The following is a 26,391-nucleotide window of genomic DNA, read 5'->3' as shown; positions in this document are numbered from 1 at the left end:
ATCACACTCGCTTCCCTCACTTGCTTATAAAAGCGCAATCCTGTACTGCAAACACGCCCCTGAGCCCTGGTTCTCTTCAGCGGTCTAATGAAAAAATAAAACGTGTGGAATAAAATGTGTCTGGGGAGACAGAGTGACCACGACGCCAGAGAAAAAACAGCCCCTTGCAGATGTGCGTGAGACTGCGAGAGGCTGCAGGGAAGCGACGGAAGCGAGAGGCGGAGGGGGCTCTTCTCTCCCCGCTCCGTCCAGTGGATCCCATACATCACCGGCCTCGGCACTCTTCCCCTGCTCATCAACAAGTCGTGAAGGATGAGAGGCGCCCATATTGTCCTGACAGCCGTCCGCGCCGCATTCTCAATCACACATTATTACCACATTCATATTCATTTCCACTGACACGCGTCCTTTCCCTCCGCTCAAATTAAACCAAAGAGGATGCAGAGAGGGAGGGAGGAAAGGGTCGGTGTGGGGTGGTGGGTGGGGGTTGCAGTTGATGATGAAATGCCGGCCTAGGCCACAGCTCATTGCATTCCAATTTGCATGCAAATGGTTCCACGCGAGAGCAGGGCCTATATCATGAAGAGTGAATCGGGGCAGAGGCTGAGAAACAACTCTAATCTAGCGTCCAGGGACGCGCTGCTGCACGCTGCAGCACGCCACCAATGTGGCAGCCGGATCCACAAGAAAACCCCTAAAAAATCCGTCTGGATTTAACAAGTGATCTCCTTTATAGTAAGGAAATGACATCAAACCTATGAGAGGGTCGATTTCAACAGGAAGCTGGTACTGCTGGTCTTGGGCCACTGAGCTCTGATGACCTGACAGAGAAGAAGACAGATTGGATTAATGCTGGAATCGTGTGGCCTTGTGAAGTTGGATTATAATGCGCTCAAAATTAACATTAACATGACAGTGGCCTTGCACTGGTCAGAGAGTTACCGTACCCACATTATTGTCTCGTGTTCTCCACAGGAAGGCAAATAATGATACAAATTAAACAGTTTAAAAGGGTTAGAGATGAGGAAAATATAAATCCAAGGATTTCAAAGCTAAAGCCTTATTTTAAAGGGTATTAATTAATCATGCTGTTTATTTTAAACCCTGACTTGCTTCACTTTGGTCTGTGGTGCGCATGGATGACTTTGAATTGCTCGTCATCCTGATGAAGCTGAAGATATCAAATTTAATGTTTCTCGCGCTGCCGGGATGTGGATGTTGGGTAAATAAGGTTGTGAAGCGAGCGTCTGATGTATAGAGGTGGACGTGAGACCTAATGCCGGCTGCTGCACGCGTCACATTTGATACTGCTATCCAGTAGACGCAGTCAACTGTCTCCCAAATCAACGTCCATCCTGTGGAGACCGGAGGGGGTCTGAGGTTGACATGGGAAAATTAAACCCCGAGGACGAGAGGAGTATGGAATTAATTAGGATTTTGACGTTAGCTGCTAAATATTTACTTGAAATCAACCTGATGTGGCGACTTTGAGATGCAAAGACCTTTGGAATTAAGGTGGACCAGGAACCGACCACGGACTGACCTGCTAAGCCGTGCCACTTGTTGACGGCGAAAAGGCGGTTGGCGGTAACGGTGATGATGGCGGGCACCGTTAAGCCCGGCTGGGTGTTGGCGGCAATATGAGTCACGGGAGAGTTGGACGGGAACTTCAGTACCATTATGACGTCCTGCTGCATCTGCTCTGTGAACATCAGCGGCGTCTGCAGGAGAAGATACTGTTCAGGCCGGGAGGGGAGAGGACAGAGGCGAATGGGCGGGAAGGAAGAGGCGAGGAACCGCGGCAGAGAGGGAGGAAGAAGAAGAAGAGCGGGGAAGCAGCGGTCGGTGTTAGTGGGGACAAAAAGAGAAGAAGAGGGAGAAGGACGGACAGAAAGTTAGAAGGTTTAAGTAGGACAGAAGAAAGTTCGTATTGCAGTAAAGATAAAGTCTGGAAAAGGACAGACCTGTCTCAGCTACTCTACTACCTGTGCTTGACAGTCAACCTAAAGAGGTGTAATATGGAACCTTCTCATCCATAAACACAGCTCATTTACTCATTTAAATCTGACAGCTCACTACCTCCACATCACATGAGTAATCCATTATCAATCAATGGCGCTCGTGTGCCTTTAACCCAGGTTCCCGACTGTTTGCCCGACTGCGTTAGAAGACTCAAATATGTAAAATTGTTGAGAACAAAGTCGTCAAAGCGGGTCTGCTGAGACACGGCCTCACATGGCGTGTTTGTGCTAAGCAGCGCTAACGCGGCGCCGTTTTTTCCTCTTTGCGTGTAAAGTAGAGGAACATCAGTGTTAACATCAGGAGGAGACCCGAGTGAATCCGGGGCGCCTGACAGCTAACCAGACGCACTGACAGTATCATTACCGCCAGCACGGGCAGATTCCGACACACTGACAGCGTGCTGGTATGAGGGAGGATTGGAAAAAAGCGCAGGAACACGGAACAGCAGAGAGAACAGGGCGTGCTGAGGCAGCCCGGAGGGGTGGAGAGGCTTCGGAAAGTGTCTGAATAATGATGTCGCAATATAACGCAGGAGAATTGCATGTGGAATAAAAAACAAAAACACAGAGATGAATGCACCCCACAGTTATCCGAAGGCCCACTCCTGGCCTGTGCCTGTGTGTGCATGACTGTGCTGGGTGGTGGTCTACGGCCAGCTGTCAGCGCCACAGGGACACCACACTAATAGGGACTCGAGGGGCCCGGGCCCATCACCATCAGGCACTCCCTGGCCCTTAAAAAGCTGTCACTTCAGGGCTGCTGTTCATTGCTCTCCGTGGCTGATCTCCAGGGCTGCAGCTCAGGTAGGGAAATCTGGCCCGGGCCCAGATTTCCAGCACAGAGCTGCTCCTTTCCCTGCCGCCTTCTGCTTGACACACGTGTACACAAATGCTGGTGACCTTTCCCTTTCACACACACCTCCCTAATGATGAGAAAGGAGATGCTTTCAACCCCCAAATTGTACTTTCCCACAGTTTCAGGGGGCGAGGGAAGAACCGGGAGATAGATGAAAGACAAAAAGGGCGAGTAGCGAATTTCCAAAGATGAGACGTGAAGCAAAGCAGAGAGCGGACATCTGGGCACGGCCTGCTTTCATCCAGCAGAGGAACGGTTAATGGCACGGCTCTGCTGGCTACTGACCCACATTATGTCATCATATTTGCAGACTAAAAGATTACTGCCACAGTGGGTTGTGTGTGTGTCTGGTCCGCACGTCCGTGCGTCCCTCACTCACCACTTGCATGGCGGAGCTGCGAGGTGGGTGTGGCTCGATGAGCAGCTGGCAGGGGGTCTGTCCGAAGCTCCTGATTTGAGACTCCACCGCCTGAGATGAGACAAGAGGGGGGTGATAAAAGAAGAGAAATGTTACCGTTGTGGCTCAAAATCTGCAGGGCAACAATGTGGCGCACACTGAAACAATGAGGCCTCAATCTCGCTGATCTAAAACTCCTGCAGAGATGCTAAAGCTGCGGTTACCACGGAAACTAGACAATAAAAATCTGACTGATCGAATTCTATTACGCACAGCTTCACCTCAAGTTGCATTATATCAAAAGGCTCAAATGCTTTACAATATGAAAGCTGAAGACAAAAGCTACCAAAAAGAAGAGGGGGAAAAAATGTGGTCCTAGATGCACGCCATATGTGCTTTGCTGCACACAGACACGCACCTCGATTTATCTTACACACACACGCACACACAGACACACACACACGTGCGTGCGCAGGGGCAGGCGGGTTTCGCAGGCTGTTTAGGTGGTGTTAATGAAGAGGTATGGACCATAAATGTCATGTGGACTCAGCTTCTGGACATCATCACGCGGCTCACTGTCAGATCAACTGCAGCCGGAGACGGAACGCCGCTGCAAACGCGTGGAGATCCACAGGCGCCCGTCGGTTTATGCTACACCTCCACAAGCTTGTGCGACTATTAAGTTTAACAGGTTCTGCTGGGAAATCGTGCGTGCGGCCGAAGAAGCAGAAATGCTCTGAATGATCTGCGCTAATGCGGCCGAGCATTTGACGGATATTTTGAAAAAGGGACAAGGGGGAAAAAAAAAAAGCACGGAATGATGACAGCCCCGTCAGTACGTCGGTGTGCACAGTGACTAGTGTGTGGGAGTGACAGCCCTTGTGTGCAGGCCGAGACGTTTGAGTCTGACTTGGCGAGGCGTTTAAGAATGAGCTCATGGTTGAGGCCTCCATATGGTATTTCCATGAGAAAAAGACCGGGAAGCCGGTCGGCTCGTACTCATACTCATAGTCTGAAATTAACCAGAGCGGCGGCCTTTTTAAAAGTTAAAACGGCTCTGGAATTAAGGAATTACGCATCTAAACTCCGGTCTAAATATATCCTTAAAGATTTTAGAATATAAATACAGTATTTACAAGCTGCAGCCGCACCTCCTGCGTGTACTTTTTCCTCCCTGTAAATCTTTGGCCCTGACTATTATTTTTAAACTGCTAAAACTGAAAGAGCTCAGGTCTGAGACTGATTTTAAAAAAAATAAATAAATAAAAGAGAAATTTGCCCTTGATTTTTGGGTTTCATTGTTCGATCTGTTGCGAAGACCACAAAGGGAGAACCGGCTGTTGGTGCGGTTTGGAAACATGCAGAGGAGAGTTTAAATCACTCTCCTTGTTAGCGTGAGTGTTGGTGGTTTGAGTCAAAACTGAGTTCTTGTGCATGAGCCTGCTATTCCGGACAAATATGCATCAGGGATCTGCTTCCCGGTGTCAGACAGACCAAAACATAAAAAAAGCTGTTTGCTAGCGTGATCACACAGATCACAGCCTTGCACATGACCTCATTACTGACTGAGCACGACGTTAACATCTCTCATTGGTTCACAGACGCTAACGTGAGGACGCCGCTGCGTGATTCAAGGTCAAAGCACGCGGCGTCTCCTCTGCCCACGGAGCCCAGCGTTTTGCTTAAACTAATGTGAGGAAGACACTCCTCAAAGTCACTCAACCCATCTTCATTAAGCTGAGCCCTGACATTTACGAGGCTGTGTAATGTAGGAAAGTGGCGGCGTCTAGGTCAGCGTGTCCCGTGCCTGGATGCCAATGCGATGCTCAGGTGATTATATGAGGGAGCCAATCTCTTTTGGAAGCAGTGGCCCGTGTCTGATGAAGGTTTTCTATATTCTATACATTTAAATGGCTGAGGCGCCCTCGCCTCAGATGTCCCAGCATGCCCTTTGATTTACTCAGCCACTCGACAAGATGGATCCCTGTGTAAAACACAATAGATTCATGCAAAATGAGCCGACTCCAGGATAAATATTCATAGTTTTAGGTGAATAAAACAGGGAAGCACGCTAAAATAAACCAGCGGGCGGCGGTCACCAACTGTCAAATAATCTCCCCAAATGTATGTGTACCTGCCCCCATCTTCTGCCGAATTACGCAAACGCTGTTCAATTTCAAAGTGTCTGTGTTGTGTCGCTGCTGTCAGGGGCTCCGGGATTTTCCACAATCCCGAGTGAAAGAGGGGAAGCCCTTTACAAGTATGAAAAAACAAATGCAGGATGCATTTCTCCCCATGCGGAGGGAGGCAACACAGATCTGCAGGCGCACACCTACACACAGCCCTCTTAGAGAGGGGGGGGGGGGGGGTTGGACTCGCAGCGGATGCAGGACAGGAAGTAATCATGGTTTTGCAAAACACAGCAGCGGTCTCCACAGCATTCCCTAATCCGTGCTGAGCTATTCCAAACTCTCCCAGAACAGACACACATATAAACACACAACCCTACGCATTTATCCTGATGAGCACGCATAAATATACAAAGGTATGGGCACCCCCATGGACGTGTGTATACATACGCATGTGAACGTACAAACATGTGGAGCTAAGATCCATCCAAATCTTCCCAGAATGTGTTAGAGAGTTTGGATCTGGGTTCTGAGGAGTTAGCCAGTGCCAAAACAGCGTGGCAGGAATTACAGGATCCTGCACTCTGTCTGTGGCCCCTCCCCCTGACAATGAACAGCCTCGGGGCCCGTCCTGATGCAGCCTGGCTTGGCCCAGGCCCCAGCCCAGGCTGAAACAGTTGTCACTCAGTAATGGTGGACTCTGGGGACATTTTCAGACCCAAAGCTCCCGCAGCCCTCAGACAACCTCAGGATTCAGCCGCCATGAGGCCCAGGTCTGGAACCGGGTCACCTTCAGCTCAGACGGGGCGAGTCTCCTTCCACACACGCACGGTTTAAGGATAGGAGGGACTGGCAGGAACACTAGCATGGTTTGTTTAACTAATTTGAACACAAACACACACACACACACACACAGGGGGCGTTGTTGAACAGTGGAAATCAGATGTAGCATCAGAGGAGTAAGAGCAGCAGAATTTTTTCTTAATTTTAGGGAGTGAATCAAACAGATTTTCTTTCTTTAAATCTTTTACATGCAGCGAACTAATGTGTGTGATTTCTAGAAAGTGGCAGGAAAGTTTTGATCTTGTTTTATAGTGATCCACTACTGTGTGGCTCTGTGTGTTTGTGAAATTGCGTGCGCGGTTGGCTAAAGGCCAAAGCACATCTGGACGGGAATTAGGGTGAATGGGGTGATAAATCAGTGATCTAGTCCAAGTGCCCATGATGCTCCAGTCACTGAGCATGAAGGGCAGCAGAACGGAGGAGGCTCGGCGTTTGATGTCGTCTGCACTCATCACCATTTAGACTCTAATGTGACGGCGATCTTGGCTTCATTCTGGTTTATTACAAATTGGGTGTTGTACGGATTCTGTCATCGATCATTTCTTACTGGTAACAGCGTTCACCACTGCCGCATAACAACACAGCAAAAGTACAGTTAAGCCGCAGCGCTGGGCTTTATTATAAGAAGCTTTTAAACAAACCAATGGTTACTCCTTTTTTTGGGTGGCTAAGATCATATTCTGACCCCTCTTGTGGTTTTTATTATTACTAGAATAAATAAAGCGTTTCCATAGCAAATAAAATCATGTCCCAAAACAGACTGCAATAAACCGAGATTATTCCTCCGGGGAACGCTTCACATCTTTGTTATTGGATGCAGACTGGACTAAAAATAGGACATCAGAATGGTTGGATGCAAGTCAAATAGCACATTACTTTTCAGTACTACAGATTGGTGAAGTTGTCAGAATTGTGTTTAGCTGCGGGCATGCTAACTATTCTTTTCAACTCTGGGTGTTGCGTGGTTCCTGTTAGGCAGTGCCGACTGCAGCTTGTGCGCACGGCAGTTCAAAGTGAGGGGGATGAATAATGAATGAAAGCCGAGGAGGAGGCTGTGAGGCGCTAAAGTGGAACACTGGCAGAGTGCTTTCAGAAAAGCCTTTGCTCAGCAATACCCCGACAGTACATTGTTAGCTTAGCACTCCGGTATTATTCTCCAACCCTTCTCATGTGGTTAATGGCATCAAAACAACGCTGGAATAAACATGATGATGGACAGCCGCTTTTACACCAGACTATTTTCAGATTAAGTGTGGATCTCAAAGTGCTAGTGCTCCAGTGCACCTACTTTTTCATCTTACTCAGCAGCTAGGCTTATCTATGCAGGATATACATGAAGTAAATAGTACGTGCACACATACTGCTGCTGCGTGATTCTTAACATACCTCTCTGAGCATGGTGTCCCCGATGGAGCTGAGGTTGACGGCGCCTTCGTATGTCAGATAATAGAAAACGTTGAGGGCTCTAGTGGCTTCAGGACCCTGCTGCTTGTAGCCAAATATCAGGTCGATCCATTGATGCAGCTGGCAGGACACAAACTCGCTCTCCAGAGCCTGAAAACAGAGCAGAGGCAGAGCAGCGTAAATGTCAACAGAAGCGTTCCCCGAACCCGCGCCGCTCTTTAACCAACCGTCCTTCATCCCATTACTGCACAGCAGTTATCGCTAATTTCCCCTCCAAGATGAACCCTCGGAGGCAGCAAAAATTGTTCCTGAATCCATATCTGATCATAAGGGAGCGTCGGAACATTAGAAAACTCTTGTCGTTCATCAGGGAGCCGTTTGAGTCCAACTCTTTGTCCTCTCTGCTGGTTGCGGGCGGATAAGAGCACCGTGTTGCTCTTCTGCAAATGCCTCATCATGGGGCTCAGATACAAGCCGTTTTCCCTCCTCATTAGCCGGCAAAAGAGGGAAAAACACATTTATGGTTTCCTCATAAAAACAGGCAATTGTCTTAATTTGTGTAAAGCTGTCGGCTCACAAAAGCCCTCTAAACATGCCCAAATTAGAATGAGACAGCCCTTGATTGTCATTGCTGCCTTGTGTCACATTAATTTGTGACAAAACATTAGCCTGGTGCTACACTTAAATGGCAATTTATATCATTTAAATTTTTACTGCAGAGATGAACGCATCCCTCATTTAAATGTGACTTTCTGACAGCTCATTCTGCATCTAATTCCTCCCCGCTCTCTTAATTACAACTTTAAATCAGGGAGGCAAACGCAGGCATGAGGAGGATATGGAAAAAGCTTACGGTATGATCATGTTTCTACTGCTTTTTATGTTTTGCCCCATAATGAATGTGATTTCATTATAGACCGAATTCTTGCTGGATCATAATTTGAACTGATTAGAAGTGGTTTCAGCTTCACCTTAACAACGTCGTTTAAATAATTCACAGCAGAATATTTTTGTTACTGGAATGTGTATTTGGAAATATAAAGGGATGTAGTTGTATGCCTATTTGTTTATACCATTCATTTTTTCTTTAACCACATTATTATATTTCTTAATGTGTTTTCTCTTGTGATGGTTCACCACAAATATTTATAGAGGAACGCGTTCCACTGTTGCTTTTTTCCCCACATTATGTCCAGTTCTAAATCAGCCAGAGAGGTTATAATGTAGCAGAGGAAATAAGAAAATCACACATTTCTGGACAAACAGGTCACCAGATCAAAGAGATTAAAGAAAATAACCCCAAATCGACATCAGACATCTAGACTTGTTTTTTTGTTTGTTATTTTTTTTGCAGTTTTATGGGTTTAACAGCACAACATGGATTCTTCATCAGGCCTTGTGTTGAGTTGCTGTTCTAATGTTGCGAGCTTTTCCAAAAAACACAGCGCTCCACCCTCTCTAGAGGCCAAAACTCCTAAAATACACCCAGAAAATGTGGGAAAAAACAGCTTTAACTGTGATACGGCAGCAATAATCTGTTAATTTAGCACAAATCAGCAACACCATCAGATCATTTCTGTTGTAGGACTTTTGGAAGAGCTGGTTCGGGACCCATTAATGTACATTTGCAAAGTTGGCAAAATGGATGTTTTCTTTCCTCCTCCGGTGAGTCATTTGGCATATTTATCAGGCACAAGCTGAACTAAGGAAAAGTACAGAACAAAAGTGCACAACGGTTTGGTACTCAGATGAAAAGAACACCTACGCTGGAGCAGAAAGAGTCTACCCCCCCCCCCCCCCCGGCAGCAGTTGTTTTCATGGCGTTAAGTGTGTTTAAAGGCTCGTGTCATACATTAATGCCTTTTAGGAAGGTTAGCGTGTAAGCCGAGCATAGCTGCACTCACTCTGGTGGGTGGGGTGGAGGGGGTGGGAACGAGAGGGATCAGTTCATTATGCCTGCGTATTGACCTTTGACGGGCCTCGTTCCTCTGTTTCCAAAACTAGAGCTGGGCCTGATGGGCATCTAATGCGCACTGCAATCTACTGTCAATCAGGACGGGGGAAACAAAGAGCAGCCGTGTTATTGCAGCTCCCTCCGCAGAGGTCTGCCTTTATGGAAATCACTTGTATGTAGCATTTTAGGTGGGGGGGGGGGCAGTGAAGAGAAAGCATGTGTGTATATAACTGCATTATTGCATTTGTTTGTTCTGCCACTCCTCTCACACGGAGCTCAGCAGAGCTGCCTTCAAGAGATACAAAGAACATTTTCCCCACATTTGGGAGTAAAACCAAACGATCCGACCGTTTCTTTGCAGTCGGGTACAGACAACATGGCCCACCGGGACATCTGAGTCAGACGGAAAGCATTCAAATGATCGTTTCCTGGCAATTTCTCTTTTTTTCTCTGTAATTTGTGAGGAACAGGAATCGGGCATGTACCCCTAAGCCATTAACAACCGGCCAGGTGAGCAGGTGTGGTGTCTCCTTCTGTTGTTCCACACGGCGGCAGAAGGCTGAGGCCGATAGCAGATTCCTGAGGTGGGATCTGCTGCTTCTACGGAGGAACCGGGCAGGATTATTGATGTGGCAATTAGCAGCTAGTGTGTGTGTCATCCTCATCCACGGGGGACGCTCTGATAATTAATGAATAATTTAGCATTCCGTTATGTAAATGCTGATAGGGGGTAGAAGGCGGTGGAATCCCACTCCTCTATTGTTGAGGATTTGACAAAATTCATCTCCGAATCGCACCGGATCTCCTTTGTTGTTGCCCGAGATCCGCTTCCAGTGGCAGCAGCAATTCGGGATTCATTTTTGAAACGTTAATACCCGAAGGAATTCTACCGAAACTGCATTAATAAACAACTCTTTTTTTCCCCTTTTTTTTTTTCGGTTTTTCTTTTCCAGAAACATCTGCAGATCGTACTGTGAAATCGTAGCCTGAGGAAATCCACATAAACACAACGACAATTTAACTCCGTGTCCATCAAAGACGTTACTCTTTAGCGCGAGACGGGCCTACTCCTGACTCAGCCATGTGATTCTGATTCCAGACAGCGACTGATTGCGATTAAGCAGCTGGTGGACATTAGACCAGGATTACGCAGCGAAGTCCAGAGCAGAAAAATCGCCCGACGTCAAACCAGTGGCTGGTCGGCAGAGCACCATCATGGAATGCTTTTTCTACTTAGAAGCGGGTGTGCTCTTTTTCGACCTCGGCTTTTATCCGACTGTGGTCGTCCTTTGGTGATTATCATCCTGAGCTCAAAAGTAAAAGTATCTGTTAGGGGCCTGCGGGAGGTTTTCCTGACGGCCTTTGCGGCTTGTGGTTAGCTTTACGGTCGGGACCGAGCTTTAACGAGGTGAGCGTGAATGCTCTCCTCTTTTCCCCCGATCGGCCCTTAAAAACAACCTTTTAAAGCCGTGCTGAGAGGGTGTGGGAGGATGTTAAAATGTCACTTAAATCAATGCCCTCATTTGCATGCCATCGGTGATCCGGGCGACTGCGCGTGCACGAGGGCGGCGCGGGCTGTAATTGAACGCACATGTTGTGAGGAGATTGTTGTCAGCAGGAGACTGTTTTCTCTTGTATCGATTACGGATGGATAAAGCAAACACTTGTCAGGTCTGTATACTCCGAAACGACTGCCTCGGAATGAGCTGATCAAAACATCCTGGAAACCACATTCAACATCTGTGACGGTGAAACATATTGCATTTTCATTTGAGAAAAAATTACACAGCTAAACATTGGAATTAGTGCTGCAGTCCCTTCAAATTTGGTGTAATCATACTGAATCCCTAATTCGCGCTTTATTAAATCAAGCCCGCGTGTTTCCAAGTTGACTGAACATCATCACATTAGAAGAAGCCACATTTAAACACAGCTTCAGTTTGTTTTTTCTTGGTCCAAGTTCAGCAGATCCCTTTGATTTTCCCCTCTACTTATCCTCTCACTGTTGGTGCTGCTCCCTCTCTTCCTCCTGCCTTTCTTCCAGTCATCTGATCCTTTGGATCAACTTCTCCTTGCCCTGAGGTTGACAAGCGCTCTGATTAAAGGGCTTATTAGCTTGCTGTAAATGAGAAGCCGATTGTCATTTTGAAGTCGGAGGCCTGCTGCCAGCCGGGGGAGAGCTGCCCCACCAACGTGGAAGAGAGAGGGGGGGGCAATGGATGACGTAAAACACGAGCGTTTCCTTTATCCTCATATTCACGCACCAAAAGAAACCCTCCAGATAGGCTGTATGTGTTCCTTCAGCCCTTCCACCTTCCTGCTCTCCTAATTAGACAGGTCACAACTGTGAGAGTTCTGGACGCGGTTCAACAGAGGCGCTCATGCTGGCAAGGGAGACCTGAAACTCCAGCCCAGACTTACTCGTCCTAAAGCTCCCGCTAAAAAAGGTGCAGGAATAACGAGTTATGCTGAGAAAAGAAGAAGAACGAGCTGTGATTGTGAAAGGATCGTCCCAAAAACACCATTTCATGGTGGATTTATGTACTTCAGGACGGCAGTGCAGTGCAAGTTAAAGAGAAGTAAACAATCCTGCTTAAAAGAACAGGATGAAGTGTCAAATTTAGATGCTTGGTTTTTAACTAACATGAACAAATGTAGTTGAAATATGCTTTGTCATAAATACCTGCGAAAATTTCAGCTAAAAGATGAAAAAAAACACGTATTTAAAGGAACTGGTCATTTCCTGTCTATACTACAATCTGAACAGCAGCTAACAAGCACCTGCAGAGAACTTCCCCATCTGTCTGCTTCCATGCTGGACCGCTAACAAGCTAGCAGATACATCACAGCGTGAGCAGGCGCGTAGAGGCTAAATCAACAGAGGAGCTGATTTAAGGTGATGCCACAGAGAAGAGCATAGCCTGCAGAATGAGAGACAATTTGGATAATTGAGAAGATCGCTCCTGTCTCTGCAGATGATCTCTGAAGCTCCCTGAACCTCATGCTCATGTGATGAGGATCAATGACTCCTGTGATTAGCTTAAGAGAAGAGGTTCTCATGTGGGGGTCTTATCCTTATAATATTGTTATATTTTTACGCTACATATTACAAATGCAGTCATATAGTGATTATCAAACACAACCAATCTCGTTATAACACAACAAAGAATAACAATTAAACACTCGATTCCCGATTGACTTAAATCTTGACGAGACTGCATCAGTCAGACGTCCAGTTTTCTCAGTTCTGTACATGCCGGCATCTGGTCGCTCTGTTTGAAATAATCGATCATTGCTGAGGACAGAGGGCAAAGACATCTGTTCAAATGGAACAAAGATGGCAACACAGCTGTCTGAGGGGCAGCGGGAGTCTGAAAACAGGCAAATGCTGCAAAAGAGTATCTCGGTGGACTTTGGCAGAAGTAAAATAAGAGTGTGGAGGAGTGCAGGAAAAAGGGAGAAGGACAACATTAGTGAGTGAGTTTGTCAGCAGCAGTATATCATCCCATTTCTCAGGCTCTCATCGGCCTCCTCCATTACATCACTGAAGAGGAGGACGAGGGGGAGCAGGGAAAGAGGGGGACAGCTCGTAAAACACCGAGCACACAGTAAACATGTCTGCCCTCGTGCATGACAATACCCCTACAGTGAACGCTGCCTGACATTAACCAGATAACCCCCCCACTGCTGTCCCACGTGCTAGTTCCCATCCAACAACACAGCTTTTGGCGGACACCAGGGAAATAGATTAGCGCTGAGCTATCACGGCAACCCGCTCTGTTGCTCAAGCCTGTGTAGACGATGTTAAGATTTTCACCCAATCAGTCATTCATCAGTGCCTAAGAGTATGTTAGTGGTTAGTGACTGGTCCTCGAGGTGGTTTACCTCAGCTCACACATGAATTCCTGGGGGCGGGCGGCGTTCTGTGAGGATATAACATGGAGGTGGGTGGTGGGAACAGCGGTTTGTGCATCCCAGCAGCAGCCTGATCAGAAAGTGCTGTGTGGATGAGAGGTGAATGTAAACAGCCGTGATCTTTGACTCTGTGGGACTTGGGATCGAGCTTGGGAGCTTCCATGTCTTGTGGGAAAAAAAAGAAATGGGACGTGCTTTTGTCTTTGCGACCCCAGCCTTCCTCATATTTCAACATACTTGAGTATTTTAAAGTATTCTAAGAATACTCAGTTGGGATAGTGAGAAAACACAACACCCAACGCCCCCCCTGCACCCTTATTTGATCACTGACTGGTAGGATAATGGACTTGATGATGGCACGGTTTTCTGAAGGTGCGAAAGGCTGTCAGCATATAAAAATGACACACTTCAGGCTTTCAGAGTCCTCTGCGGAGTCTGGGAGGGGGGTAAAGGTGATTCGACTCAAATTAAAAAGACATTTGTCTGTTGGCGCCGAGCAGCCATGTAGATGTTCACCTCACACGAACAGCTGGGGGATCCATGAAACGGATCACCATCGGAGTTCAAAGAGCATGCTGGGTTGAGATACTCACTGCTTATTTCTCTTCTTGCTCAAATGGCAGTAACGTCTTTAATTCACATTGTTAAGCATTTGGAAAGCAGCGCGCAGGGTTGCTATTTTCGCGAGAAGCCGCTGCCAACAAATGCATGATTTAACATCTTCAGGGCAGAGGTGATCTGATGAATACTTGGATTCAAATCAGGCTGATATTGTTGGCTTTTAATCAATAGGATCTGTAGCGATAACAGCTCAAAATGTCACTGTTTATTCAACGAGACATCTCATCTCAAGTGGTCGGAATTTCAACAAGACGCCTGAAATAGAATCAAATCTGACAAACAATAGCCTAAGAAACTGCATCTGTCCTGGAGCGGGGGTGGGGGGGGGGCTCCATTGTGGGTGTTTGATTAGTCACAGGCAGTGTTTAGTCCTTTACACACCCCCTGCCTTCATGTTAGGCCAACATCCTCTATTTGGCAGAGCGATGGTGACCAAACCTCACTCTGGAATAAATCACTTGGTTAACATTTGTATTCTCACCTGATGTTCCACCAGATCACATCATGACTGCAGAAAGGCACATCACAACATCCAAACACGTGAGCCATCACTCAGTTGGTTCTGCCAATTTAACTGGAAAAGTCTTTGTGCGAGAGGGTTTCACAAGATGCCTCTGTCAATGTTCTTACTGAGTAGATGCTAAAGAACGGGCCAAAGCTGCCCGTCCCTCCCATGTGTGCTTCACAGGTCTGTCATCGACCCCGCAAATGTGGAGATGACTGCGAGGAACTGACGTCTGAACTACAGAGCAGCAAATGGGCAAATTCAGGGTGATTGGAAGGGAAGGAAATGGCCAATCTTTAATGTCTAAACAGAGAAACACGTTCAGATTTTGGGCTTTGCAATCAGGCAGCGGTTTTGAATGAGAAAAATGTGCCTGGTTGTAGCACGAGGGCATGGATCTGTCAAAGAGCTCCATATTCTGATGTGCAAAGAGCTTTCTTCACAGGTAAAGTTTAATTGAAGCGGTGTGGTTTTAGAGTTGGAGGGTGGTGACAGTAAATCTGGTTGTGAAATAAATAAATACAACTGGTGTGCATGTTAATAAAGTTTAAACAAATGGTCACTAAATCAGGGCCAGTAGGAGGTAGCTAGTATTACACGCGGTGGTTTAGGCTGTTCCATGTCAGTGGATCCACTGAAGGCTGGACGCATGACAGCACAGGTAAACACACGTAACCTTCCACAAGCATACGCACGCGATCACCTGCTATCACGCTAATGGTAAGCAGACCCGAGACGTGAGCTGTGGCCATATACAGCGGAATGTCACAGTGGTTGATATCACCCAGAGACGAGGATTTATCTGGCAGAGGAGGGATGAAGTTCTTAACCTCTTGTTTGACCTTCTGGTAAAAACAACAAGGAGACCCCTGATCTATCTGGCATGTCGCCTCAAAATCTGTGCATGTGCATGCATGTGTGAGAGTAGGGTGACCCAAAAAAAAGGGTGTGTGCCTTCACTAACTTGCATCTAAATGTTTAATATAAGATAATGCATGTTGCAGTTTATCTATAAGCAATAAAAAAAACACATAAATCAGGCTAAAGTTTGCCATGTGCCCATTTTCTTGATTCATTTTTTAATGCCCTTTTTGCACAGAGACACAATCCTTTACTGTGAGAGGATTTTAATGGCGTTTCCAGATTGAGCCCTAATTAGCTGTTCATCATCTACGACTCATAGCCGGAGTGGAGACAGCAGGAGTGTGTGTATCTGAAAACTAGCGTGCATTTGTGTGTGTCTGCGTGTTCTCTCCGCGTGTTGCGAGCCCATTAGCAGCAGACAAGCTAACGAGAGCCAAACAGCCCATTAACTCTTTCGGGCTTCCTCTCTGGTCCTCGCCGTGCTCATCCCTCTCGCCGCCCAACCACAGTTGCCAGCTGACACCTTCTAATGCCAGCTATCTGTCATGACCAGAGAACTGTCCACCCACACAACCCTCCGTCTATCGCGTCCTCGACTGTTCTTTCTTCTTACACGACATTACAGAACTTAACCAGCCTCCAGCAGGGCTGGTTATATTTGTGTAGACCCACATCTGCCTGCAGGACTTAGCTGTGAGCTTGATCAATACCTCACTCTGCACACGGCAAATAAAGAAGCCGTGAACTGAAATTTGATTAGCCTGCGAGCGTTATATGGGCAGGTGGCTCTGTGCACGAGCGCGAGCCATTTGGATAAAGCCAAATGGCCCCCGCTGCACCAAATTGGACACAAAGGGAAGGAGTAAATTCAGGGAGTGGAGGTGGATGAGAGCGGGGCACTTAAACAGGCAACAAAAAGCTGCTTTGTGCTTGCAGGAGCACAAAGCACATTAGCACACAGATGTTAACAAGTTGGCTTTTTCAATGTTATTGTTTTTGCTGATTTTTTTGTAGCCACAATGATGCCATCTAGATTATGAATATTTTAGAAGGTATGTTCTATGCCTCCATGTAAAACAATACTCTGGAGAACAAGAGGAAACATCGACTCATTATAAATTAAGGCCTTCTAAGATCCAAAAACAACACTGCCAAAATGCTATCAGCTTCAAATTATAAGTGCACTCCTACAAATTTAACTGCACAAGCTTCCCCTGAAGCATCCACCCTGGCCCAGACGGAGCTGACAGCCAAACACGGGGACGTGTGATTAATGAAAGGGGCCTGGTCGTATCAGCGGGGTGGTTAGCAGACCCAACCACCAGACTGCGCAGGTCACTGAGCACACCCAGCCCCATCAGCACCCATTACTACTGTGGGCACACATCACGCAGGAAGCTGCATCTGCTTCTAACCCAAACATCTGCCTGAAGGCGAGCGCTGCCCACGAAGAATTCATCATGCTATTATCAAAGTAAACGAACTTTCAAAGCTACAGGAACAAAAGTTCCTAAGATAAATCACTGCAGCACAGATATTTTTTGACCTTGGCAGAATTCACTGTGATCCAAAGAGTAACCTTCATTTTCCAGCTGTGTGTGTGTGTGTGTGTGTGTGTGTGTGTGTGTGTGTGTGTGTGTGTGTGTGTGTGTGTGTGTGTGAGAGAGAGAGGGGAGATCATCAACAATAAAACTATGAAAGCTGCTCTGATTTCCGACATTCATATACACAGAATATATTTCTGCAGGCAGGAAGGAGAGATCAGAAACAGGATACTGCATCATTTCTCTGCACACAAACACCAATGCATGCGCTGGCGCACGCCACATGTGTTTGCGTGCAGCGCGAGAGAAGAAAGAGAGATGGCGAGGTGGATAAGGACGGAAGGCGAGGTGATGTTGAATCACTTTTCCAACACAGCAACCCGAGAGTTGGGGCATGTTGAAGGAGCGGGAGGCTCAAATAACAGGAAGGACTACGAGACGGTCAGGAAATAACACTGTCTCTTTGAATTAGCATTTCCAGGCAAAGCGGAGAGGGGGTGGCAGAAATCCGGGCGAGACTTTGCATGACTGTTGGGTGAAATAACACGGGAGGCAGACCCAGAACTGTGTAGGTTCACAGTGTAAAATACTGATGAGTACAGTAATAATCAAGGGGATTTACATTGAAGCAAAGAGCAAACTTGTTTACATATGAGAACTTCTCACCAGGCGATTTATGCGCACAAACTCCTCCGGGCTCTTGGCCCAGGGGGGCAGCTCCACATCAGACACCACTGTGCCATCCTCCATCACGCCCAGGCTGTAACTGTTGGCGTTGACAAACATCTCGGGGAGGTAGTAGAACTCTGGAATCAGCTCCTGCAGGGGGACGACACACACATTTTAAATTGTGTTCAGTAACTTCAAAACATGTTGAAAAAAAAAAAAAAAACCCTCAGAGGGTTGACTTGGCTACAGTTTTGCTGCGATCCAAATGAACTCATTTGCGTTGTTTGTATTTAAACAGCAGAAAGGGAGTTTTCTGTCTCCTCTTCCAGAGGAAAAAAAGTCTCAGGCAGCCAAATTCATCCCTAACTATGATGATTTTATTTGACTGTCCCATACAACACAAAGCATTTTCAAATTGGCAGATAGGGAATAGAAGTACAGTTATGACAGGGGATGTAATCTCATATGTTTAGCTATTTGTTACTCTTAACGAAGCAGAACTTGCCACAATAAGCACAAACATGAGACAGAGTCTGATCTCAAAAGCGTATAGGCCACGCTACAGGACTACACTTTTATGTTGCTGACTGTAAAACATGAGGATGCATCTCATTTTTAAATGCACAGATGTGTATGTCAAAATGGCTCCATTTCTTCTAATGGTGCAGAGCTCCATTTGTGTCTGTTCCCTGTGTATAAACGCAAACGATGCTAGCTAGCTAGCCAACGAGGCGGTTGGTGACCCGGCTGCCTGACAGCCTGTTGTGTGACTGCAAGTGCTGACTGTTCCATTTGAGAAGGACAGAAAGATAAAAACATGTTGACAGTCTGACATTCGAGATGAGTAGAACACTACCAGTATCAAGCTGACAACCTGTCAGGTGACGACGACAGCATGCAAATACTCTGGACCACAGGCCTGACCGCCTTCTTAAACACTGGTTTACAAAGTCTTAATCAAAAACGAGCTCTCCAAAGGAAAATGTACTGAAAAGATTGCACGAACCACTATTTTTATTTCCTACAAACTAGCTATATGATACATCCATCTCTCTTCTGGGGGGGAACACATCCAATCAAATAAGCAAGCAAACACACGGGCTTAAAACAACAGAGCACTTCCTCACTTCTGAAATGTCTTCACCCCACAAAACCTGACCTGAAACTGAAAGGTCAAACTCTTAACGAATCCACCAGCTCACCCAGGTTCAACGACTGCAGCCTGGTGTAAATTTGAGCTGGAGGTGGCAGGGTTTACACACACACACACACACACACACACACACACACACACACACACACACACAGACACACACAAACCTGGAGGGCTTTGCTCACCCAACACTCAAACCTCTTTGCATGGACTATTATGTGCAATGGCCCCTTTGCTCTGGCCTGGTCAGAGGCCAGCCCCTCTGATCCCCAATCCTGTCCTGTCATGGGTCACTGGATGGGGCTCTGGCCTCTGGGCTTCTCTGCTACACTTCCACAGTCGCTACTTCTAACCCCTCTGCTGCTCTCTCTCCTGCACCGATGCCTTTGGGCTTAAGCTGGAGGTCAAGGGATTGGGAACCAGAGGTCACACTAGCGTCACCCAGGCTAGAGACACATTGAATCTGGGTGTTGTAACCTATTATCACCCATTCTTTTCTAGTGGTCTATGAAAACACTGGGACTTTCTGCCCTCAGGCAGGGGACAGGGGTTTGCTATGAATGCTTCTAATGCAAAAGCTAAATGGCGTACTTAGCATACTAAATTGATACATCTCTCCGCTAATTCCTCTTTTGCCTAGAACAAGAATATGTGCGTCCAAGTGGATAAAGTCGACTGACTTTCAATCGAAATATGCAAAAACCCTGAACAGACTGGAACAATGGAACGTGGTCCAGATCCCCCCTTTATTTTGATCTGAGGCTGAGCTCTCACAGTTTGATCCACACTGACAGGTCTAGACTGAGAGAGCAAACGAGGGCTCTTGTTGAGCTTTTGCAATCAAGCATTGGCCAGCGACGCCGTAACACAATCCATATGTTTTATCGTCAGGGTTTTTTGGGGGGGGAGGCGGTAAACTCATCCAAGCGTCAACGCCCCCCCAGCACCACCGCTGCTCTTCCATCTAGTGACCCAGTGCCAGCAGACCGAGCAATCCCCAGCCTTCACACAGAATGTCTGACCGTAGTCGTAAATGTTTGAGGGGGGCAGTTAAATTGTATACTAGGGGGTTCCAGGGAATGACCTGTGCCGTTGCAGGACAGCTCCCACAGCCCGGCAGAATTTGGGGCCCAGTGGGCAAAGATTCAAGTCCAGGTTATAGCTGGCTGAATGGGAGACAGACAGCCGGGACAGATGAGGATTAGAATCACACTTTGATCAGAGGACCAGGAAGCTTTCATTGCTTTGGAACATGAATTGGTAATGACTGGACATTCCTTTAGAGAATCTTTTCCTCCCATCTGCACAAAGGCGCTTATTCTTAATAGTGTGCAGCTCTTTATCTCTTTTCTAAGCTCCAACTGTCTTGAAAATCAAAGGGTTTAACTTTCTGAACCTGCGTAGAGTACCTTGACATCAGACGTGTCTCTCTGGCAGTTTCTCCAGGCCCGGGACACCGAGGAGAAGGCGCGGTCGGCGTGGTCAAACTTTCCTCCTTGGAAGTTCAGGAAAAATGTGGTAAAGGGTTCCTGCAGATCAGGGGGGGGAAAAAAAGTCTTTGTTGGTAATTGGCAGCAGCTATGATGAAATAGATCCATCCAACATGAATATAATGCAAGGAGGTGTTCCAGCATCTGACTTAATACAGCCCCATGTCAACAGCTTAGAAACTCTAGCCCCTTTTACATGCTCTCTAAGAACCTGGGGTCCAAAAATGAGCAAACAAAATAACAGTAATCCAAGAAGAGCCAATGCACTTGTGCAGCTGATGCATTTCTAATCATGTATAATCTGGTTAGGACGGATTCATCTGGCATAAAAGCCCCCGAGTGACATGAAAACAATATGCTGAGCCACGGCTAAAACTAATACAGTAGATAGCTAATTAAATTGAGCTTAAAATGACGTAAGCCTCGGATGGTTAAAAGGGACTTTAAACAGCTTCTCTCTCCTAAGGCAATCAACACAATACAGCAGGATTAAGTGCTAGAAAATGCACAAAATTGACACAAACAGTGTTTGATTACTTTGTGATGGGAGGTTTGATCTTTAAGTGGGAGGTTTCTGGTAAAGTGGCTTTAAAATAAGCCCACTAATGATGTGCAGGGATCAATGAAGTGACTCTACTGGGAGTCGCTGAGACAGTGAGCTACTGTGACAATAACAGAAAAAAAGTGCACGTGGGAGAAACTTAGTAACCTTCCTTCCTCCCTCGAGTGCAATATGGAATGATTGATGGCTTCTTTTCAAAGGTACAAAAAACATGCAGGGTGTTTTAAAAAGCCTTATTGTTGTTTCTAAAGCGTTACTGTGTCCAAGAGCAAAAAGGCTAAAGGGTTAGCATGATTTAGCATGAAACAGTGAAAGAATGACCTGAAATGACCTGTACACGATGGAATCATCTTTTTTTCTGTATCATTTTACCCGTCCCAGTAAAAAGTGCACATTATTTAGTTTAAATAGACTTACCATGCGCAGCAGCCACATGAGGGTGAAGCTGGAGGTGGAATAGTGGGTCCCATAGTGGAACTTCGGCACCTGATCATCCTCCCAAGACTCAAATCTGTCCGAAAAGAAAGCTGCTCTCTTTGGGTTCAGAGCACCGATGGGCTGTTTAGGGAAAGGGGGGGGGATATGCAGAAAGACATTTTATTTTTATACAATGAGTATAAAGTATAAAGAAATGCCATTTGTTTCTGAAATTTGGCATAAATGCACAGGCACAGCTGATAAATGCAACTTGATTTAATTTTGCTCCGACTACAATCTGAGATCTGTCTTTGCAAAATAAAAGTTGCAAGGCAAATTAAACCGGTAGCCTTTGTGCAATCTCACATGAATATTAGATGATGTTTCCCTTCAGACAGAAATCAATCCTTTCCCGCAGAGTGCTTTTTAGAGGCTGAGATACGGAGCCCCTGCAGCTGTAGTCTGTCAGAGAAAACTAATGTGCTCCAATGAAAGAGGACCAACTAGGAATATCAATAGCCTGGCTGTGGGCTCCTTTAATTCCCGCTGTTATTAATACGTATCTAATATACTGGTCACTAGTCAAGAAAAAAAAGGTTAAGTTGCATTAATATTACATCGCTCTCCAAAACCAATAACCCCGAGCTGCTCAGCTATTATTTAAATACTCATTTATAGAAATCACTTTCAGGCTGGTTCAATTTTTATTACTATTTGGCTCCTACCCTCAAACCCCCCTTAATCTCTCATAAACACACACACACACACACACAGACACCGCCCCACACACACACACAGACACCCACACACACACAGGCATACAGCAGATCAATGGTAATGGAATGATGGCCTTTTGAGGATGAAGGGCTGGTAGCGAGTGGATCAATTGGATCTTTTTCATATTAAAGGGGGGGCTGTCACAGCGAGACTCATCCAGGGCCAGGCATTGATATCGATCTGTGCTGTGGCTACTGTTTCATGCGGATGTAATGGGGGGTGTTTGTGTACATGTACTTCTGTGTACTGGGTGTGATGCTCACAGCGTTTGTGTGTTGTTGCTGTTTTAATTCATTGAGAGCGTGTGTTCTGCAAACCCCAGGATTTTAGACAGCAAAACTCCTCATGCTAGCACGCTGTGCTGCTCTGCTTTGACAGTGATACACTGAGGGCTTCCTCAGGGCCGCTGGGGGTGGGTGAGTACACACAGTGAATTATACATCAAGCCCATTGTTCTGATTTATAGCCCTAATAACAGTGGGCTCATTAAAAAAAGAAAAGGGAGAGGAGGCATATAAAATAAAAAAAAAGACTGAAAGTGCCACAGTGACAGAGAGCAAGAGGGAGAATTGTGTGTGAGTGCATGTGGGGGCTGTTGGTTTGCACGAGCCTGACATTGTTTACTGCTGTAAATTACTGTGGGGCGAGTGCTCTCAGCTTACAGTAGCTACAACGGAGCGGCAATGACGGCGCCGTACATCAGAGGACAGCACCAAGCTGATGGAGCGCCTGCTGCCGCCCAGAATGGCTTAATATATGGTGGCAAAGAATATCAATTGGAGGAGAATTCAGACAAACGATCCAGTCTTGTAGTTTTAATTAGACAAGAATGGAGCTGCAGAACAAGGTCGCACAGGGGCTTTGTAGAGGTAAACATGGAGGACTTAATCTTGGATTACTTTTAATCGGTTCTTCAACAGTGGAGAAAGGATTTAATTAAAGGTAAAAGGAATACTGAAACAAATCTGCATTTGCTACTCAAGATAAGAGCAAAGAATATTGTTTTAAAATGCCAGGAACCAGAGCGAAACACACTAGGAACAGGAGAAATGTCATTTATGCAGCAACGGCGAGTCTGGAGCAACGTGGAGATATTAAACAGACCGCCGAGGCTATCACCCTCCACAAACGCCATCCTCCTCAAAAATATCAAGCTAAACATTTACTAAATTATTGCACAATAATAAGATGACTCAGAACTATTAAAATAAAACATAATCCTGTGTTGCTTTGCTTTTAAAAGCATAATAGCTCGCTGGTGATGACGCATAATGGCTTTCCAACAACTTGAACATCACTTGGGCTTTGAATCATAAATCAAAGGAGCCTTTTGAAAGAAGTGTTTATGTATAATGTCCTATTTAAACAGTGAAAATGGTGTAGAGGGCCTGGGGGATAAACATATGGGGCACGTATGGTGAAATCAATATGCCATTAGCTGATGTAGCTGTGAGTAGTAGGTTATAGCGCAAAGGTAGAAGGAACGCTCAATAAATCCTCACCAGTTCTGCTGCTATGTAAATGTAGACCTGATCTTTGGGTTAACAATTCCTTTAACTGTTTGCCACACTCCATTAAAAGCTGGAGACAAGACGGCGTTCTTTCCAAAGAAAAAACTGATGACGTTCGACAGGCAGCAGGGGTGCCCGTTATGGAGGAAAGGTGTGACGGAGAGCTTGGGAGCGGAGAGGCAGAAGGAAAACAAGAGCGCTCCGACATTTGTAGCGGGCTCTTCTGCGTGCTTATCGCGTCTACAATGTTATCTCGGGGGTCGGCGTTTGATGTCAGGTTGAGGTTAGAGTTTATGATAAGAGAGTCCCTGGGGTCACAGTGGCTCTGGCAGTGGGGGACATAAATTCCGTGTGGCCTCTGCTGTGTGCCGCGGATGATGACAGTGTGCGAGACACGTGCGCATTCGAGGCAATTTGGCTCCTCAATGTCACCGGACGGTTCTCGGTTGACCCGTTTCTGTACGAGACGGCCATAACGTGACATAAAAGAGATGCGGATGGTGAGAGGGAGTGAAAGGCGAAAAAAGATGGAAAGAGGAGGGGAACGATTCAGAGGCACATCTATGGTATAAAAACGTGAAGGTCAGGAAATATTAACATCCGCAGAAAAGAAGAACCGTCCGCGGATGCAGAGGAGGGTGGGGGCGGCTCTGCAGCGCTGCGTGCCCTTTTCCCAGACAGCAGTTTGCCATGCTCCAGTGGAGACGCACCAATATCACATGTGAGTCAACAACATGAATAAAACAGATGTAATCAAGGCTGGCTGCAGCCCCCCCCCACCTCCATCTTGCCGCTGATACTCAGCTCCAAAGAGAAAAGACACACAGGGGCAGCAAATGATCTCTCTGGTTCTTCGACTCTCATTCTGCTGCTCCTCCTTCCACCTATCGCCCCCTTCGTTCGCTTGCTCCCCAGGGCTGTGAGGCATCACTGAGCACAGAGGCTGATCTGTCCAAACTCCAAAGGCGGTGCAGAGGAGAGGAGCAGGAGGCAGGCACACGATAATAAACTGGAGGCTGAGGGCTGCGCGGCTGTGAGAGCCTGTGTGCTTTTGTAGAGCAACTACAACTGTCAACACTGCAGCCTACTGGGCAACATGAAGGCAGATAAACAAAGGAATTACTCGGCTTCGTACGGCTACACTGGGAGGGATAAAAGGCAGGGGCACAGAGGAGCAGAAGTGAAAGGACTGGGGAGAACCTTCAGCAACATGGTGCTGACTGAGTGAATGTGTGTGACAGGGGGTGTGAAAGAATGAGAGTGAGAGTGGATGCCTCAGTGTTTGAAGCTCTCTGCAGGGGTACTGTATTGAAATACATTTTCTAATACCCATTTCTTTGAGCTATGGAACAAACACAAGTTGGTGCCTTTCTTAGACCTAAAATCAGACTGATGCGTTTTTAGCTAACACTATCAAAATTGCTGAACGTGCCAAAGTGCAGCCCAACAAATGTGGTAATGGGCTTAAGCGTACTTGACTGCTGGCCAGTAAAAACACAACCCAAGTTTAATTTCATAAACATAGTCAAACGTGATTTATGCATCTGTACGCCGACTTGAAAAATAAAACCATAACTGAATGACAATGAATAAAGCTTCCAACTAACTGATCAACAGCGATCCGCCCCCACCAACACGACTCATTTCATGCTTATGAGTGTAAAAGTTTCCATCCCGTCTCAGTCGCCAAGTCCTCCCTCCTCTTCTTCACCTCGTAGGAAGAGGAGATGCTCCCAGGACCAGAACAAACATGTTCAAGTGTACAGCTACTCTGAAATGTGTGTCCTCCAACACATCCCATGTCCATTACTGCATGCCTTTTTCTTTCCGTGGTTGATTTATTCACCCACTTTGCTTCCAGCATCTAGACATCTGCTCAATCATTTCCCTCTTTAAGTAATCTTCTGTCCTCCCCCTGCTGGACAAGATCACATGGAAATGAGGTTCCCTCTTAAGAGCTGGCAAAATAAGGATTACTTTTTGTTCCGTCTGTCAGTGGAAGAAAATCATTGCGTGATCTTTTCAAAGGGTGCATTTGGGGGCAAGTGTCATTGTTCTAAACTTGATAATAATCCGTAACTGCCAGTGACTGATTTAGTTATGATCAATGGCAATTACACAGACTTTGCTGTCTCTTACACACACACACACACACACACACATACACTCACACACATTTTTAATTTCATCAAACCTGATTCTCCCCCTATACAAAATACTCCTGTTGAGGAAATGACTGTCTGACCTTTGACAGATCTCGGAAGTTGCTGGGTAGAGTGAGGTCAAGTTCCTCTGAGTCATAGTTCGTGATGACCCAGGGGAAGACCGGGTACTGGTTCAGGTCATTGTAGGTCCGACCTGGTGGGGGGGAAAAAAATGACAATATAAGTAAAATCAGTGGTGTTTGTGCGATCAACAGTGTGACCTTTGTGACCTCATACATGTGCAGGACACACTTACCAGCGATAGTGTTGACAAAGATGAGGTATTCAAAGTTAGTTATCTCTCTCCGCTGCCAGCGCTGGGTCATGTTCGCGGCCTTGAAAAGCTGCTTTGGTGTAGCCAGAGAGATTCGTCTAACAAAGACGGAAAACCAGATTACATCAATTGTAGGTATCCGTGTTCTCTCTGATAAGAATCAAAGTCAGTCTGCGCATCAAAGGAAGAGCACGCGTGGAATATAAAAGAAAGAGAAGAAGCCGTGAGCTTCATTATGTCGCTTTAATACAGATGCCATGGAATGAGTAATCCATTGAACT

The 26,391-nt window shown here is 46.4% G+C and overlaps 1 protein-coding gene across 8 annotated transcripts in view; it reads right to left on the bottom strand.

The window, feature by feature from the left end:
* Window positions 1–26,391, bottom strand: part of lrba (LPS-responsive vesicle trafficking, beach and anchor containing) — a 126,281-nt gene that overhangs the window by 10,142 nt on the left and 89,748 nt on the right. For 6 of the 8 annotated variants that reach the window (XM_029851059.1, XM_029851063.1, XM_029851065.1 and 3 more), the window contains 9 exons: window positions 26,093–26,208; window positions 25,878–25,990; window positions 21,345–21,485; window positions 20,285–20,404; window positions 17,720–17,872; window positions 7,633–7,800; window positions 3,257–3,346; window positions 1,544–1,736; window positions 756–821 (listed from right to left, as the gene is read on the bottom strand). In XM_029851059.1, the coding sequence (XP_029706919.1) occupies window positions 756–821; window positions 1,544–1,736; window positions 3,257–3,346; window positions 7,633–7,800; window positions 17,720–17,872; window positions 20,285–20,404; window positions 21,345–21,485; window positions 25,878–25,990; window positions 26,093–26,208 (1,160 nt within the window). The remainder of the gene's footprint in view (window positions 1–755; window positions 822–1,543; window positions 1,737–3,256; window positions 3,347–7,632; window positions 7,801–17,719; window positions 17,873–20,284; window positions 20,405–21,344; window positions 21,486–25,877; window positions 25,991–26,092; window positions 26,209–26,391) is intronic. The other 2 variants (XM_029851064.1, XM_011612959.2) reach the window with 1 other exon arrangement.

Source organism: Takifugu rubripes, chromosome 17 (assembly GCF_901000725.2).
Source record: "Takifugu rubripes chromosome 17, fTakRub1.2, whole genome shotgun sequence".
Classification (NCBI taxonomy): domain Eukaryota; kingdom Metazoa; phylum Chordata; class Actinopteri; order Tetraodontiformes; family Tetraodontidae; genus Takifugu; species Takifugu rubripes.
The sequence above is the reverse complement of the archived record's forward strand: the minus strand, read 5'-3'. Positions and strand labels throughout refer to the sequence as shown.